Consider the following 19,176-nt stretch of genomic DNA (forward strand, 5'->3'; position numbering starts at 1 on the left):
AAGCATGAGGATTAAGCGATAAGAGGGGTCTTCATCAAAGTACCATCAAGTAATCGGGGGGATTTTGCCACATGGGTCTAAATTTATGGTTTCCTAGAAACTAACGCAAAAACTAAACTGAGCTTATAACTGACTAATAATGATCTCATGTGGCCCATGCATTCTTTTCTTACCACTTTTTTTTTTTTAATTCACTGAGAGGGAGGGTTTAAAACAAATGTAACAACTCATGAGCTGCCTGCAGGTATCCTGAAACACTGAAATAGAACCCGTAACTTTTCACATGTCACCAAATTTACAGGGAATAATCCGGCATTCACATATTCTGTTTGATAAAAGCCTTTTTCTTTTTGAAACACTAGTGTAGCACCACCCCCAGTACACTTGGGTTGTTCATTGTTGGCTTATGACAGGGTCACACCAGGTGTCCCAGGGCAAGAAGTAAGCCATTTTACAATTGTAGGATGACCAGAGTTACGGGATTACCCTTTTCTAAACTATTAGTAATGGAATCACCAGATATTTCCAAGTCAAAATTAATTCTGGAATACTTGTGAGTGTAGGGCAATGATGCAAGAAGTAAATATGTCTAGATAGTTTTAATCAGATAACTGAAGTATTAAAATTAAAAGCAGCAACAAGATTTGGTGCTGGGATTAACAAGGGTAGATCTCCATTATCTGGCTATGTTAGGCGAATCAAGTATCAGTAAATTGAGGGTCAGGGTGGTTGGAAGAGGGCTGATTAGTGGACTCATGTTAATTTCCTATAATGCTCAGAATAACCAGATAATATTCTCTTCACTTCTTGTCATCACAGCATTCCACAATAATAGTCTCTTGAGCTGTAATTTTTCTGTGGACAATCAAGTCAGAGTTAACAAATATTCATATTATCTATTATAACCAAGAAGGAAAACTATAGTTTAAGAAAAAATTATCTGCCATTATATTGTGATTTGACAACTTATCCACTATTAGATAAAAACAACTTAAATTAGTTCTGGCAGATTTGGGACTTGGCAGTTCAAAATATGAATAGCAAATGTAAAAGCATGAAAATGGCATTACTATTATGTGTTAAGAGGATAATATACCTTTAAAGGGTGCCAGTGATTACGCTGCATACTGTAAACAGCTGCTGCCAATCAACTGAGAACGTGGTACGCAGCACGTCAATGTAACATGGCAAATTCCATTCACCCAACCTACGGCTTCCTACCCAAGTCACTATTTCTTAATGGGAGCAGTGGGGCTGGATATCATCTTTGCACGTCATAATCTGTTTCAAATTGCAAAAACAGACTACAGCACAGAGAAGACAGGGCATTTCCAGTAGTCCTCTGAAATCTGTGCAGTAACAGTCTCTAAAATCAAAATGAATCCTGAACGTTAAGGGTCACTTTATGACCCTAGCCTGCAGCAAAGCTGAGGGACAGCTAGTGTTCTCATAACCTAGTCAAACTGGACTTTAATTCCCCACAACTCCACCTCTCCACAGAATACACTTGGAAACTCTAGTCATGCGGAATGAGGAAATGGAAATTTTCTCTATGATCTGAATGAATATTCACGGGTTTCACTCAACAGCATTTAATGGCACTCTATTCTTGGAGTTTTTAAATTCTGAATATTCAGATATGCGCACGCTTTCTATTTTCTTTTATTCAAGGGTCCTCAATTCTCCATCTCCTTGAATTCCTTACCGTATCTTTAAACAATTAGAGTGATATTTTATGAAACTGGGTGCTAAACTTTGAGCTAATAATTATTTTAGTTTCTTTCTGATGGTAATTTAATAGGCATTTCATTCTTCAATCTTCTCCCTCAGTTACTTATTTTTTAAAATGTGTCCGTCAGCTCGTAGCTCATAAGCTGGGACTTAATCTTCTAAGTCTATCTCAGATGAGATCAATGGGATTGTCTGATACACTTTTGAAAATGTCCTGACCAGATGTGTTTGCGTTGAGGAGACCGTACATCTCGTCACCTCCACAAAAGGCCACTGCTGCTGTCACTGTACGGGGGACTTTACCTCAAAGTCATTCAGAATGTGGACAAAGGCTGCTGAGTCCAAAACACAGCAGGCTTTCACATGCAGAACCCCTCATAATCCAATTCTAAATACCAAATTGGGACTGCGAGTAAAAGGTTATGACACAGCAGCATGCATTTTTTTTTTCCCTCAAGAGAGACAAAGTAAATTTAGTTGCAATTTCATTTCTTCTAGAGGAGCTTCTAGGATTCAACATAACATTAAATTTTTGGCCTGTCTCTTTAATTTGAGAAATTGTAAAAACGATGACAGATGGCACACAGAATTGACTTATGTCCTCTATTCTTTACTGAAGAAGGGAGTGCATGGAAACTTTGATAAAGGCAGAAGCTACAGTATGCAGGTCGCTATTAAAATTATCTAGTGGCTCGTTGGACAGCTAGGATCAGAACGTTCAGGCTTTCTTTTTTAGACATTCTTGAAAACCAACACTGTTGTAGGTTGCCAGTGATGATCACAGCCCCGACGTTCAGTACCCTCCTGTCCCAATAAGAACGGATGACGGATGTGCCATTAGCTCTGAACCTCGGCAACCTCTGAAATTACCACTCTTCCCACCCCAATCTCCAGCCCCCACTCCTCAAAATCATTATGAAATAGGAAGAACACTCAAGCTTACAGTTAATTGGAAACATTGCAAGAGAAGAGGAATGCTTAGGACAGCATGTCCACGGGAAAATAAATCACCCAGCATTGTTATATAATGCATTGTGACATCATTTCCTAAAATTAAACAGAGATGACACCAATTCAGCCGATCTCTAGTATAAGGTTCCATTCAAATAATTCACAGATGTTTTCTCCTGGCAAGCAGGAAAACAATGCGAAGGCTAAGGCTATGGGCGGCCTCACTTTGCCGCATGTTTGCGGGAGGCTCTTTCTGCTGGTGTTTTTCAGCTGTGTGTTCTGCACGGCCATTTCCACACAAGCATGTCTCAGCCCATGAGCCCCACTCGTATTCCATGCACATCTGTATCCCTGAATATGAGAAAGGCCATCTTTCACTGTGTAAGTAAGGCCAACATTTTATATTTGGGATTAATCTGGCCCATAGCAAGTAGTATTCAAGTAGACAGATCTCAGAATCATGAGGGCACTCATTTCCAAGTAGAAATAACTAATGTCCTTGAAATACTCATTCAATTTACCATTCGAGGCCCTTAAAAAGACGTCTAATGATGGAAATTATCACAGTGTCTCCATGGATACCCTTGTGGAAATGGACAAGTGGAGAGACTGGGGTAGAGGAGAACGAGGCAGGCTGTACTGCGTCTCTCACTCGTGGTGATTTCATGAGGTGCCAGAGGCCTCAAGCTGCTGGAGTCCCAAGCACACAACCAGAAACCAAAGTACTCGACTTCGCGCAGCACATTACAGTTTACAAACTGACCATGTCATCTGGGCCTCGCAACAACCCAACCAGCTAAGTAGAGCACATATTTACTCTTTTCATTTTGTAGGTCTGGAAATAGGTTCAGAGGTTGAAGAGCTCACCCACGACCACAGAGCTAAAACCCAAGCCTAATTTCATATCCAGTGACCCTTTTTAAAAACCCACACTGTGCTGTCTCTCAGAGAGCCTAGACTCTGGTACTCTGAGGAAGCGGGAGACTCTAAATGCTATTCATACTGGAATCCTTACGGGGAAGGGGAGGTTCTCTACCAAAAGGAGGCCCCAGCTGAGGCGTTCTTAACCATTTCACAGCCAGTTTCTTTCCTACCTCCCACCCCCATCCCAGAAGGCTCACCAGGATGCTCTTGCTTTCCATGGGCACCAGGACTCTCTGATGCGATCACCTAACACCACTGGGCAGCCATCCAATGTTTACAATGGCTCTAGAAGGTGGAGGTTAGACTATGTTCTCTCCTGCCGAGGGGCCTTTGGGATTTGTCTGGCAAAGCTAGTCTCTCCATCTCACACAGTCCCAGGAAAGTATGTGGTAATTTTGGTTGCCCAGTTCAACTGGTCAAAGTCTCCTGGTAGCTATTCAACTAGATTAAAAGACAAAATTGTAGTTACTTTATAGTATGTACTTATTACAAGAGCCAGGCATGGAGCTGAATGCTTTACGTTGTCTCATTTAATGCTTGCAACGTTGGTTCTAAAATTATCCCCATTCTACAGATATGGAATATTGAGGTCAAGAGACCTCAATGCTCAAGATCAAAAAGCTACTGTGGGGCTTCCCTGGTGGCACAGTGGTTGGGAGTCCGCCTGCCGATGCAGGGGACGTGGGTTCGTGCCCCGGTCCGGGAAGATCCCACGTGCCGCGGAGCGGCTGGGCCCGTGAGCCATGGCCACTGAGTCTGCGCGTCCAGAGCCTGTGCTCCACAACGGAAGGGGCCACAGCAGTGAGAGGCCCCCGACAGACAAAAAAAAAAAAAAAAAAGCTACTGTGTTGCAGATTCCAGGCCCTGTGCTCTTAACCTTGACATTGTGTTGCCTCATTGAGAAAAGAAACTGTCTGGATCTACACAAGATGAACAGAACCAGTTAAAAGGCAAAATGGTCTAGTCTCGCCCCTCTCTCTCTCTTTCTCTCTCTCATTCTCTCTTCTGTGTGTTTGTGTGTGTGTGTATACACATATACAATACAATAAAAAATCTGAGACGACTAGGTTGACTGTCATATGGTCTTGAATTCACTGGAGAAGAAACAAGTTTCTCTACGTAACATGGAGCTGTACTTACTCATAACTCGGGTGCATTGTCTCTGTAGGACAATATACTTTAAAACACATTTTCATTACTCGAAAGAGACCTTTACAAAATCCCACGAACAAACTCTAACAGGCAAGGAGTAAAACTGGTGAACACCTGAGAGGCACGCTTCATTCCACTCCCTTTACCACCAGAGATATGGAGAGGGGTGAAGCATTTTGCCATGAACAAAGGGCAGAGTTTTTAGAACCTGCATCCAGCAGGCTGCATGATATTATATCACTTTAAAATAAATTTGCTTCTGATTCTGTACACATAGCTTTGAAAGAAGTCCCACATCCACTAAGGGTGAGCTTTATCCCTATGTTTTCAAATAAGAAAATCTTTAGTCAGAAACGGGTATGAGCAAGTGGTGTCTTTGTGTGTGAGCACTTCCTGTTTTCATTCCATGATCAAATATATTCTTTGCAGCACAACTAGGGGAGCTCTTGAAGGTGGCAAGAGAAGTGCCTGAGAAAAGAAGGTGCCTGAGAGCCTAATTGAGCTCACTAAGGGCTTCTTGGCGTGGAGGAGTTTTTCATGGTTAAGAATAAACTGTCAGCCCGGGTATTATTTCTTGCTGTTTCTTTCTTTAACTATCTTTGAAGTTAAATAAAAACAGTTGTAATGGCAGGCTTACTTTTATGATATCATAATCTCCATGTGTTAGGGAAAAGAATATACTTCCCTAGGATTTCCCTATGTTTTTTTTTTGCCATTGGGTACTTTCCAGCAAAAGCACATACATTCCAACAGATTCTTTCTTCGATCTTCACTAGATTTCTTAGTCTGAGAAGCCAGGCAGAGCCGTCCACCAGTAGAAGAGGGGGGTAACAGTAACACACGATGCGTCTGCTAGTTGAATTTCTAAAAAATATTTGCATGGATTTATTTCCTTAAAATTATTGTGAGCCTTTAAATATTTATATGAATTCATTTCCTTAAAATTATTGTGATGTTTAAAGGACATTTTCGAAATCGGTAGTTAGAAACTACAAACTAATTATTTAGCTTCAGACTAAGCACGTTCAAAGTGCTTAACTCAGACTATGGAAATTCCTCAATTCATCCAGGAGTTTGGTTTTTTGAGGCCACTTTGGATTTAGTTTAAATATTTTCCTCAATATTATCGATTAGCTATGAGTTTATTACCTTTTCCCCTAAAGCTGGTGGTGCACAGGAATTTGAGAGATTGTTTTAACTGTTACAGTTGTAGTGGAACTTGTTCTTCCAAGAAAACTGAAGGTTAATGATTTTTGTCATATTGAGACTAAGACTTAACAATTGCTACAGTTGGCCTTTGTTGAGGTGGGGTTCTTTTCTCCCTGGGCCTTTTGAGGTATTCAGAATAGGTGACAATAGCTTGCAGTTGAGAACATATGTAGAGAGACCCCTGTGGCTTATTGGGAAAAGTTGCTCCATGCTGGTTGGGTGTTTGGAAAAAAAAAAATACAACCAGAGTTCTTTTATGTTCTGCTAGTTAATGAATGCACGAATGTCAAAATGGGCCAATGGCCCATTCAGGGGGCAAAGCCTCAGCAGCCCCCTTCTTTAAGAACACATCCTGAGATGCAAAATACATTTGCTTAACAAATTAAAATAATGAGATAATTCAATTAGCCTCTTTTTAAAAAAAGAAAGAAAAAAGGGTACATCAGGGATTATTGTAATACAAGAACAGGTCATACTGCACAAAAGGGAACAAACCAGTTTGAAATAGTGTTAAAGAGACTAATAATGAAGGAATGCACATTGAATCATGCACTTGTAAAGAAATTTACATGAAATAATAATTTAGGCTACATCTATTTCCAGTGAGCTAGAGCCAACATTTCACTTTGAAAGTTGAAATTAATTAAATGACAGAAAAATATAGTGGGGCATCTCTATTTCCAAGAACTTCCTCACGCCTGTTAGTGCATGTAAGAAAAGGGGTCTAAATTAACATGTCGTTAGTTAGGGGTCTCTATTCTTGGTTTCTGTGCTCAGAATTATAGCCGAGTAAATCTTTCAGCTCATTAAAGATTGGGAAGTAAAAGTTACAGAACCACCTTTATCAAAGTTACTGAACCTCTTCTCTGCAGTTGGGGTGACGTGGGGATGAAGAGGGAGGACGTTTTCAAAGAAAAAGCCCAGGAGAATTTCCTTACATACAAGGGAGGTGCAGAAAAGGCTGGGGAGGGGAGCAGAGAGACGGACTGAGAGACAAAGCCAGCGGAGAAAGTAATGAAAGGGGCATGATGTGAAAGAAGGTCATGGGGAGGAGAAAAAGAAAGCACTTAATGGAAAAGGAAAAGGAAGGGGGGGCACTGAGAGGAGAGGAGAGGATGACCAGGAGTTTGGGGCACAGGGGTGCTCTGACTGTTCTCTGAGTGCAACCAACACACATGAGTGTGGGAAAGGAGACTGCAACATGCAGATCTGTTTGAAAAATGGGGGAATGGAAGGTCCAGAGAACTTGACTTAACTGAGGTTCGGGCAGGACACAGGAAAATTGAACTCGAAATGCTGGTTTCCCGATTCCCCGGCTCAGGCTATTTGAGTCTTCTCTCCCCACTCCAAGGACAGGCATTAATTAAAATTTTCAGTTGGACAGAGAATTCTGCACAAAGCCTCATGCACATTTATCTAGATGAAAGCAACCTCGGGGTGGGGAGAAGGTACATAGTACACAGTACCTAGTGTATGGTACAGCTGCAAAGGAGCACCCAGGAATCACTGGCCACACACAATTCCTCGCCCGTGGCCACGGCGCACAGTGGGTTGAATCCGGGACAGGGAGGTGGGAGATAAGACACCAACAGGGCAAGGCAGGAGGTCCAGCAGGGCTCTGGACACTCCACGGGAAATTCAAGGCACAGACCTGGGCGGTGAAGGAGAGAGTTGGCCTCAAGACAGAGGTGCAAAGTAAGTCTTCTCTATTCGGAGAGGTTGGGGGAGCAGGAGAATTTTAAAAACAAGTAAAGCAAACAGCACTTTGCTTCTCCATATTTCCCCTCTTTGACGCCGAGCATTTTGATGGCAGAGGCTGTGAGATTGATATGCAACTGTTAAAGGTGATCGTGATTTTCGCAAAGTCATCATAATGTGGTAGGAAGAGCACAGAGCTGGGGACAAGAAAGGCTTGGGTCCTGGTTGCAGCTGGACCTTGAGCCAATCACTTCCTTTTCTGGGTCTGAGTTTCCTGGTTTGTCAACAAAGCAGCCAAATTCCCTAAGGTCCTGCTGTTCTGTGAAAATACATGGGGATGTTGGCTTGGAAAGCAATCGTTGAAGTCTCGATTTTCAACCAAGGAAGGCCGAGCATGAAGGAAGACAGAGGGAGGAAGCCAGACAGGTGAGCTGCTGGTGGGAGAAGGCGGCATGCCTGCCATCCACTGGCTCCTACCCTGCCTTTCTTACTTGCTACTCTAACCAAACAAACCTTCAGTTAAAAATGAGAAACCCCTCCCCTCACACTCATTCGACTTCCAAATTAAAAACATTTTACAGGTTAGTAAATCTCCAGCTGAGGTGATGTAGCAAAGAACAGCTGTGAAGTAATTTTGATAATGATGAGAATAATAACCACATGGCAAGGTTCAGGGCTTTGCTGTTGCAGCTTCAGTGCTCCTGAATAGATAAAAGTGATTAAATACTCCTGATTATCCCTGACCAATATGTAATGGATTTACAGCCCTTTCAATTAGTCAGTATTTGCTTAGGACTCATTATTTTGTCTTTGGTTAAGTAATCAGCCCAGAGACTGCATGTTCTGTCTAATTCCTCTGAGCCCAGTCAGTGCAGGGCCCTGACCTTTGAAATGGCCATAGCTGCAAGGCAAGAATAACCACTGCCAAGGCAGCCTCGTTGGTTCTCCCAGCTAATCCTGACACCACCGGCCAGATCGATACACCTTAGTTTGCTACTAATGTCCTTACATCAAAATGGCCGATTTAGGAATGTGAATCTATCATGTTGCCCTCCCCACCTCCCGCCCCACCCCTTGCCCTTTGTAGCTCTGCTACAAGACCAGATCAGCTGCTACCGCCATAAATAAAAGTGGAACCTTGTGCTGGACCCATGACACTGTAACTAATGTCATTCAGCATGGCAACCCACAAGTTGGATAATCAAAGACCTTCAGCTTTCAATGTGCTACTCTATTTTTAAGCCTTAGCCTAAATAGAATGGCCTGAAAACAATCTCATAGCAAGAAACAGCCTCTGAGGTCTTCACCGTTTTCCCAGAATTTCCAAACGAACAGCAAAGTATGAGCGCCTAGTTCCTCCGTAAAAATATATTGTAATGTTTTTGTCATGAGGGTCTTAGAGTCAATGGTATATATAAAATGATGCATAAAACCGACTGCAAACAGGAAGATAAACTGTTACTTTAAAAATGTTGCACATAGTTGATCTTTTCCCACAAGTGAACAGGATCGGCTTCTAAGATAATGGACTTGAACCGCTAAAAACGAATCTTTAATCTCGACCTTATAAACAAAGGCGTTATAGCACCTATGACCCTTCTGCGTTTGTCATATAAACATGTAACATGTTTGCAAGCTGCTTCAGCAATTAGAGTTGCCCCTGGTACCATGAGCTTGGACATGCATGTGGCAAAGTGCTTTTTTTTGCCTGCTAGAAGAGGTGGCTTTCGTTACGAGTGTCATCGGCAACGTTTATGGATTCATGAGCTTCTTAACAGCTGTTTCCCGTGGTTGCAGCTGCATTATCTGAAGTTGCTCTCATACCTTTCAGCACAAATAACACATTTACTTATATAGACTGTTTAGGGCCCTAGACCATTTTTAATAAGGTCCATTCCTGACCTATGGAAACAAAAACTCCTCCTTTCTACAGGGTACTCTTTGGGTGGTGAGAGTTGGTGAAACCTTCACGGCTCTGTTAACCATCATATTTTGAGAAAGGGAAAATAGGCACTATTTTCAAAAAAATCTGTATGAGCCCACCTAACTTGCTAGGAGAAGGCAAAACAACAAAACATTTTTCTCTTTCATCTTGACTTACTGTGAGATGCTGGAAGAGCCATGCTCTCATGATATTTGTTGCTACTTTGGGGAAAATGCCTCTTTTCTTCTGGCGTTTTTTGTCCTTGTCTGGATCATCATCGTCACCTGTGCCAGGTGAAGCTACACTGTTGTCTAAACCATCCCCTAGTAGAAAGAAATGAAAATACATTAGAGAAAACACAGAAAGGGTGCCAACAACAACGAGCAGCTAATGACAAGCTCAGCTAAGCTTGTTGAAAGAAATCCATTAAGCGGGTATATTCTCTTTCATTAAAGTATAATTGGAGACACAAATATGTAAAAGACAAAATTAAACCAGACCTCTTCAAATGTTAATTTTGTGTGTCTCACACTCGCCCATATCATTAATTCAATTCTAATTGTGCTCTTGACACAGTGCAGTAGCTCTTTGTCAATTATGGAATCCAGTGTGGGAAAACCGCCATCAGAAAACCCATTCAGTGAAAATGCATCCCCATGCCCAGAGTGAACACATACTGTAGGGTAATCAAGTTAAATGTTCTGTAGTCTATATATTCTAGGCTGCCTGCATAGGTGACAGTAACTGTGTCACTGTTCATTGCACATAACACACTGCCTGCTCAGCCCCTCCCAGAACTGTCACCTCCAAAGCACGCACATTCACACACTCCTCAGATGACCCTGGACTCAGCATCCGCGTGACATGAAAACTTTTAGCTCTCTGCACCACTGATCATTATCGTTAAAAAAAAAAAAAAAAAGATGCACATCAAGGTAGGGTGCTCACTTAATCAGAACTTTCTATCAACATCTTTCTCTTCTGTGCTTTTTCTCTGGCATTAATTGTGCATTAGCAAAAATCATTTACTTTTAACAGTCATAGTTATTTTTTCTTGCCCTCCGGCAAAAATGCCTTGAAAGCCTGCCTGGAGGGCATCTAAATTATGTATCTGAAAAACTCTTCCGGCAAGGCATTGCAGGACCCCTACTTTCTTAAAATTCATACGAGCACGTCTTCCTGTTTTTGGGAAGGCATCAATCAAGAGTAGCAATATATGCCATATCCCTACATTAATATTTGAACTAATAACTTTAAAAAAAGGAAAGAAACAAGATCCGACTTGTGGCATAATCAAATGCAAAATAAATGAAGAATACGGGGACAGCACTGGGGCTTTATAGATGGCTGTGTTTTCCTTGCACATCATTAGCCTGGAGCCACACGAAAGAGGAAAACAGAGAAGTGGAGAGTTTATGCTCCCTGCTGGTGTTTAAGAAGCCAGGGTCCTGGAAGGACATCTGGGAATTGCGCTGAGATGGGGGTTTTTGTAATTTAAGAATAGACATTCATTAGCAGTAAATGCCATAAATCCCATGCTAAGTAAAAACCTTGTCCAAGAAAGCCTAAAACAATAAACTCTGTGCTCAATGTAGCCAGAGCTAGACGCTCCGCAGCTTCCCAGGGAAATGCTATAGATCCACCAGCTCATTCCCAGACCAGCTCCCTCCTCCTGGATTGGGCCACATGGGATATCCTGCCACAGGCCCCTCGCCTCCTAACTTGTCCCGTCTGCTTGGTGGGCTTCCCTCTACCTGTTCTTTTCCTTTCGCACCACAAAAACTCTCAACCTTCTTTGGCCAGAGAAGCAGAAAAGCCACACAAAGAGCTGGCAGATTAATTTTATTGACATTTCCATTTTCACTGCAATGCGATACCCTCCATCACATGGAAGAGATGACCCTCACTATTTACAGACTGACAGGCCACTTCATTACAACCACCCTGCCCCAAGGCAAAGCAGCTCCCTTCCATCTGCCCAAACACTAGAGCATGACCCCGAAGTTGCTGTTCTCTTTTTCTTTGCCGTCTGTTATGATTAAAAAAAAAAAGGAAAAGTGAGTCGAAAGGACCCCAAGTAGTCAAAGAACTAATCAGAGTACAGGGAAACAAAGGCATTTGACTTTTGAACACTGGTTAGATGGAGTCGAGTCTTCATCTGTCTACCCTCCCTACACAACCATGTACACGAGGGGGTCACTTGCACAAGGACAGACACACACACACACATACACGCACACACACACACACGCTCAAGCAGGGACATGCATACACACTTTCCACCATGCCAAAGAACTGCTGCAAGGCAAATTCTCACCCACACTAATGGCTTCTGACTGCTCCTTGGCAACCCTAGCATTTTAACCTGGGTGGATATGCTCTCCAAAATACAGACACTGAAGCGATCTCATCAGCTGTTCATGTGACACAGATGGAGAGTGGCTATTAGGAGCCAGGCAGTGGGCCTTGGGGATCTGAGGTGCTGTTCTATAGCCTGAGGCGATTTTGAAAAGCAGTACCCGGAGATGAGGGAAAAAAACCCACACTGCAAGTGCAAGTTTGAAGTCAGTCTGTCTGTCGACCTACCACGGATAAAGATATCTTTGTCTCTGGATGGAAAAATCTATGTGGGCTATCTGGATGTACATTTCAGATAATGTATGTATGGAATGGCTCTTCCTTCAATGTCTTCCAAATATAAAAACACACACTGTAAACAATGCCTGTGTGTATATATTTCTTCCTAAGCACATATGGTTTCTGTGTATATGTTTAAGCTGAAATTGTCAGGATTTTGTTAAAAATCTCATTTAGCTTTTTTTTGATAGATTCCTTGAATATACTTATTTTAAAAGGTTATCGGCTTAATTGAAGGAAGTTCAACAAAAAAAGGCATTTGCCTTTTTAACCCAATCAGTGACCTTAAAAATGAGAGACAGGGTTTCCACAGTGCATTTTCTCTTGCTTAAAAGCAGAGAGGGCTGGTAACACCTTCAAACTATATGATTCACTATATTTAGCTCAAGAAAAAAAATAGAGCTGGAGTGAGCCTCCTTTGATGACTGACTTAAACTGGAGAAGACAGGAGCATTACATGCATTTTAATATAAAGCGGTCCATTTTATATAAATGTATATAAACGTTGTAAAATATCTGAATTTGGATCCAGTGTGACAAATAATTGTAAAGAAAAATGCACCTATTTTTATAATAACCGGATACTAGACAAGAGATTTTTAAATTAATATTAGTGTTTACACCTCTATAAAGATAGGAATTTTCTTCTCCAAACACACAATAAATTTGTTTTTTCCTCCAATGGATTGTGAACCGACTCTAGCATAGAGGACTAACAACAGCAATTTTTCTTTTAAAAGAAAAATTTTAAAAGGCAACTGTGTGATCTGCAACCTAAAACAAAACTGTGCAGATGATACTAAAGTAACCCTTAAAGTGGACATTGTTTCCCTGTTTTAGGGCTGCGTTGGCAATCCTTGGCATCTGTGCCAAATGAGTTTCTATGCCGAAAATAGTGTGTATACGGGCACAGATGCACGTGTCAGAGGAGGAAAAAGAGATAATGGCATGTATCTAAGCATCTGAAGTTAGGACTCAGAAGTGTGGGATACATGGTGTGGGCAGGAACTGTGTTTTGTTTATCTTTTTATCCTGAGAGCACACCTTCATGTCTGAGCCAGAGTGGACACCCAGTGATGGTCTGCTGCATGAGTAAAGGGCTAAACTTATCAATGAGTTTATTCAAGGGCCCTCCCCTCTCTTTGATAATCCCACACTGGGGCGACTGCACTCTTCATGGTCCCAAAGGGGCTGGGTGGGCGGCCCGAGTGCAGGTAGAGTCACTTCCGAACATGCCAGGAATGGCACTTCTTTGAATAACTCAGTGCCCATTAGAGCCTTTTTAAAGGGCTGACCCAAGGCCATTGCACCAGCATTGCCACCTCTGATGGGGAAAAAACTAAATAAAGAACTACTGGGTATGCTTCTTTTAAAAGGTTGCTAATCCCTTGACTAAAGGCACAGTCTAAGTTTGGGGCAAAGATACTCAAAATAGCTGCGTGTTACTGAACGCACTGTGTGTGACCATGGAAAGAAATACTCAAGGCCTGTGGATAGATACCTTTGAAGTGGACTAAATTATCAGGGGAGATTGTAAAAAACACAGGTCCCCAGGCCTTATCCCAGACTTACTAAATCAAAATATCCTGGGGCAGGGACAAAGAATTTGTATTTTTAACAAGTTCCTTGGGTTTGGTTACACAATCAGCCTAGCACTGGTTCTTAAACCGGCTTTTGGAAGCCACCGAACTAGATGACCTTCTAATTTGAGATAAGATGCAACCTCAAGAACAGGTGAATAGTTAAAATTCTATTCTACTGCCACAAATGGGGTTAGTGGTCACGGTGAGAAACTACACTCTTGCCAGGGCCTTATTCACTGTGGGAAAGCCGTGGTGCTCTCCGTCACAGGTACTGGCCAACGCATGGTAGCCCCACCTTATCTTCTGATGGTGAGGGTTAAACAGGAAGAAAGAAGCTGTAGAACACTGGCTCTCAAAATGCGGACCAGCGCCATTAGCAGTGGCAAAGAAATTGCGCGAAATGCAAATTCTTGGACCCACCCCAGACCCACCGTATCCGAACCTCCAGGGATGGGGCCAGACAATCTGAGGGTTACTAAGCACTCCAGGTGATTCTGATGACACTCAAGTTTGAGAAGCACTGTTGGAGGGCACAGAGAATATCCCTTTAGCCCCCTACCCCTGGTGGTGGTTGTCTAAAGGCCTGAATCTAATCTCTGGGTCCTCCACCTGTTTCAAGACTCTGAGGTATTTTGAGAGCATCTCCAGCTGGATTTACACCCATGCTCTGGAGGAGGAGGTCACAGATGCTTTCCATAGCTGAGCACACTATGCTCAGAACAAGGCACTGCCAGGGGAAGCAGCCCCAGTCTACACCCACCTAGAAGAGCAATACTGAGGGAGCCTAGGTGCAAGGAATTTAATCCTGGGATACCATGGGTGTCCAGGTGTAGGCAAAATCCATTTCTGTAGTTATGTAGCCAGTGAATCAAGGAAAGATATGGGCACATGACGAGAGGGTCCTCAGATGATTCTAAGCAGAAATTCCCAATCCATACAATTCTTGGCCATAAAAACTGCCCAGGCAAAAGGACACCACTTCCTTTCATCGGCATATTGTCTTAACCCCATTTAGCCAAAAATCTGTCTATATTTTAGACATCAACTGCTTGGCTTGGAATAAAGAAGCGATACAAACAGTGATGATGTGCTACGATGAGTCCAATACCACTGGGATGTGGCCTTCTGCCCTATAAGAAATAGAGGGCAAGTGCAACAGTCAAGAGGGTCCTAGTCCATCTTTTTCTTCCTATTCCACCTCCCTACCTCCCCCGAAAAACAGCCACGACATTTATCCGTGAAGAAACTGAGGCCAAGAGGATAAATCGTTGCCTAAGATTCCACAGCTACATGTGATCCAGGATAAACCAGAGTCCAGGTAATTCCAAGTCCAGTGTTACTACCACTGGTATTCTCACATATTGTAAGTTATTTTTCACTTTTCAAAGCATTACCTCATTTGAACTCTGTTATCAAACCAGGCTTGATCCTACAGGTAAAGGTCTAAGTGCAGAGGAGAGATTAGATCTAGGGCCCAGGGGCTGGGATTGAGCTAGAACTGGTCCAGGCTGGTCCAGGTTCAAACAGAAATGTGCAAACTTTTCTCTCACAAGTAAGCCAGTGTCTGTACAGTCTTTAGATATATTCAGTACAGCGAGAGACTTTGAGACTCGGGATTTTTCTAATGGGTTTATTGTGGTCCAAGTGGAGGCCCTTGTATTGACAGCACCAGACTGACCTTCAGAGCCCAGAGATGCTGCAAATATTTGAGCATCTACTGTCCATACAGTCAGGATCTCAAGGCTGTGATGTCATCACTGTGCAGTACTATGAACTACTTCACGGAGCTGTAACTAAAGTGATGGATTCCCTGCCTTAAAGTCACTTTTTAAAGATAGAATAAGGCTTCTGTGACATTTGGCACCCTGTCAAATCACAAACATCTGAAAGTAACCTCTCAGTATTGTATTTTCAGAGAAATATTAGGACAAGTGAATACATGTTTTGGTTAATAGCATTTATACTTCTTTGGAGTAAGTCGGTGGCACATTATTTAATCCTCACTTCTCTCAGTTTTGGACAACGTTTAATAGTTAAATATGTTCATATAAAATATATACTGTAAAAAAGAGTGATATCTCGCCTGAAAGAACATGGTTTTTTTTTCCCTTCTCTTTTTTGATAAATAGAAACTCACTATATTTATTATCATTTTTATTTGGGGCAATGTAAATTCACTAATTTCAGACACACACACATATCTTCCAACCTACTTCCAGAACTTAGGTGTATTCATGAATATATAGATATTTGTATGTCTGATTATAAATTTTAAGTATATAAATTATATTGTTACCTTTTTCAAAGAATTCACTAATTTGTACATAAGTATCCAAATATATTTGTAGATGAACTGCACATTTTTGCCTATAGTCATATATACATACACATATATATACATATACAAGTTTATAGAATTCTTTTTTTTTTGTGGTACGCGGGCCTCTCACTGCTGTGGCCTCTCCCGTTGCGGAGCACAGGCTCCAGACGTGCAGGCTCAGCGGCCATGGCTCATGGGCCCAGCCGCTCCACGGCATCTTCCTGGACTGGGGCACGAACCCGTGTCCCCTGCATCGGCAGGCGGACTCTCAACCACTGCGCCACCAGGGAAGCCCTAGAATTCTTAAATGTTAGTGTTTAATGTTCAATAGGGTAGTCCCTTTTCTACACCATTTCTGTCTCACTAGAATACAGTATCCTCCTCTTCCTTATCAATACTGTTGTCACTTTCATTATCCTCATTATCACAAGTAACTTTCACTGGACACTTGCAATGTTCCAATCCTCAATCTTCACAACAAATGAATGAAATAATTACTATTATCAATTCCATTTTATATATAAAGAAAACTGAGACTCAAAGGAATTAAGTAACTTGTCAAAGGTCACACAGTCAGGAAGTGGCAGAGAGGTGCTTGTCCTGTAAAGCCCATGCTCACAACCTCTATCCTCTCCCTTAGGCTGCCAGGAAAACAAGAAGAGGTGAAAAGTGAAGCTAGATTCTGGGTTAGCCCTCACTGCTCAAGAAACAAACCCCAAGAGTGAGGCCTTATATACTCACATTCATGAACTAAAGAGACAGTGGGTGACAGCACACTTAAAAGTAACTATGAACCAAGAAACAGACAGATGCATATTTTTTACAGTTATGTCCATTATCTGCAGGACTATTATTGTTCCCTGTAGACCTAAAGTTCAAATTAAATATGATTTTGAAATAGGAGTATCTGTTTAAGAACTTTTCTGAGCCAAGGGATCTTTCAAAATTCCATGCCTTTAGCCCTGTGCCCTTGGCCAAAAATGCCCTTTGTCTTCATTTTTTTACTCCTTCCCATTCTTCTTTGCCCAGGCAAACTCCTATTCAAATTTCAAAACCCAAAAAAAGGAACCTCCTTTGTAAAGCTTTCTCTGTTTCCCAGTAAGAGCTGGTATACTATGCTTTTGATTTCTTCAGCAGTTTGTTCCTTGCCTCTGCTATATTTACTTTTCTGTTTTGCAATTTATCTGTCTACTAAGTTGTCTGTGCTGCTTGACTGTGAGCTTCTTCAAGGCAGGGGCCCTGATTCCCAAGCCCTGACACAGAGTAAACAGTCAAATGTTAGTGGGACGGACAAATTGGCAGCAAGAGCCTTGAGACATATTATTAGGCCCCTATGAGAATGTAACCTGCTTTGAAGAAGGTCCATGAAGGGAGTCCTTGGCTCTGGTAACCCAGCCACCCAGCCTCGGGCTCCCTCACACCACTCTTCCTACTCTAGAAGCACTGGGTGTATCATGCTCAGTGTTTTACTGCTCAGGAGGGCATGGCCCTCCTCAGAGATGATCCTTACATGTCTGAGACACGTGTCATATATTGGTTTTTTTTTGAAAACGGTGCTCCATTTCTCAAACCTGCCCAAATCCAACGGGGAAGAGAGACTGCTGGGAGAGAGTGGCTGCCCCTTGCCCAGGCTGTTCAGATTACTCGGAGGATTACAGTTAAAAAATGAAGTATCCTGTAGCCATGGAACTGCAACACAAAGCTCTTTGGAAACTCATTTTCTGTCATCATTTCTTTATGCTTTTTTCCCTTTAATATGGTACTTTGAAAACAGGATTAAAATGTACTGAGTCAAAAGATACTTTCTTTCAGGGACTACCTTCCAGGAGTTTAACATAGGACATCCCACTGAGGAATCTGAATCAGGGTTTTCAATAAGAGGCAAAAAGAAGAAGGAGAAGAAGAAGGAGAAGAAGAAGAAGCTGCCTTTGCCCAGTTCTATGTTAGACTCTAGCCTTACAACGCTTGCTTTCCAAGAACCATCCTCAAAGTAAATCTGCAATTTACCTTTTTCACACCAGATGAGGTTGGGGGGAGGGGGAAGCTACAGACCCAGAAATGTGGGGAGGGCGAGGGGAGAGAGGTGGGGTGAGGGGCCAGCAGTGAGACCTGCTAATTACTGATCTCTTTTACTCTCCTGCTGTGCTTAACTGTCTGGACACGTTAAAGTGAAATTTTTCTGTGATTTTTCAAGTGACTGGTTCATGGCCCACTAGCATGGAGGGAAGCAGGAGAGGTGAAATGCTTTCGTTTACATGCAACATTTACTAACTGTGTGGGTTTTCCGACATTAAAGAGAGGACAGTGACCCAGGCCACCTTTTTCACACTCAAAAGAGCACTGAAAAAACAAGTCTTCATCGGCTTACCTCAGGCTTCCCTGGTCCTGAACACCCTCCCCCCGGGGTATGAGCAAAAAGGGAAAAAAAGAGGGGATTTTAAGCTCCTTTCTCTTCAACTTTTCAGGCTGTATAAGCAGCATTTAGCAAATTCAGCCCCAAATGGCTCCAAATGCTCTGAGCTGTAGGGGCTCATTCTTTGTTCTCCTCCCTCTATTTACACAGGATTTACGCAGGCTCTCCACTGAAGAGACCGAAAGCACTTCCATTCTCACTGGCTCGGCTGGACTGTGGCCCTGGCCGCTGGCCCGGCCTGCGCTGGGGGATTTCTGCCACCTGGAGAAGGCGACAAACTGCGCCCTAACTCAGTGATCCCGAGACAACCTGGCCCGGTGCAGGCCGCTGCAAAGCTCAGGCCGGAGAAGATGAGCTAACCTTCCAGAAGAGACACGAAAACCCAGCCAAGGCTGTGCAAGTAAATGTGTGTCCAGAGACAAATAACATGCACTTTAAAATATGCAGCTATATGATAGAACGGAAAGTGGTGGGTGAAAAAAAAAATTCAGACTGCAGCTTGGATGAAAACCACTTCACCCACTGGTTGGAAAAATAAAGTGTAAAAACAGACAGATGGACACATATGTAAATGTGGCAGTGTTTTAGGCTTTAGCTGGCAACGTGAGCGTCGTAGTATAGTTTTGCACGCCTG

General features: G+C 42.5%; 1 protein-coding gene across 8 annotated transcripts in view; it reads right to left on the bottom strand.

Moving 5' to 3' along the window:
• Positions 1–19,176, bottom strand: part of MEIS2 (Meis homeobox 2) — a 200,981-nt gene that overhangs the window by 129,919 nt on the left and 51,886 nt on the right. For all 8 annotated transcript variants that reach the window (XM_033851424.2, XM_033851426.2, XM_033851425.2 and 5 more), the window contains one exon: positions 9,767–9,912. In XM_033851424.2, the coding sequence (XP_033707315.1) occupies positions 9,767–9,912 (146 nt within the window). The remainder of the gene's footprint in view (positions 1–9,766; positions 9,913–19,176) is intronic.

The sequence above is a fragment of the Tursiops truncatus genome, chromosome 2 (assembly GCF_011762595.2).
Source record: "Tursiops truncatus isolate mTurTru1 chromosome 2, mTurTru1.mat.Y, whole genome shotgun sequence".
NCBI classification, from domain to species: domain Eukaryota; kingdom Metazoa; phylum Chordata; class Mammalia; order Artiodactyla; family Delphinidae; genus Tursiops; species Tursiops truncatus.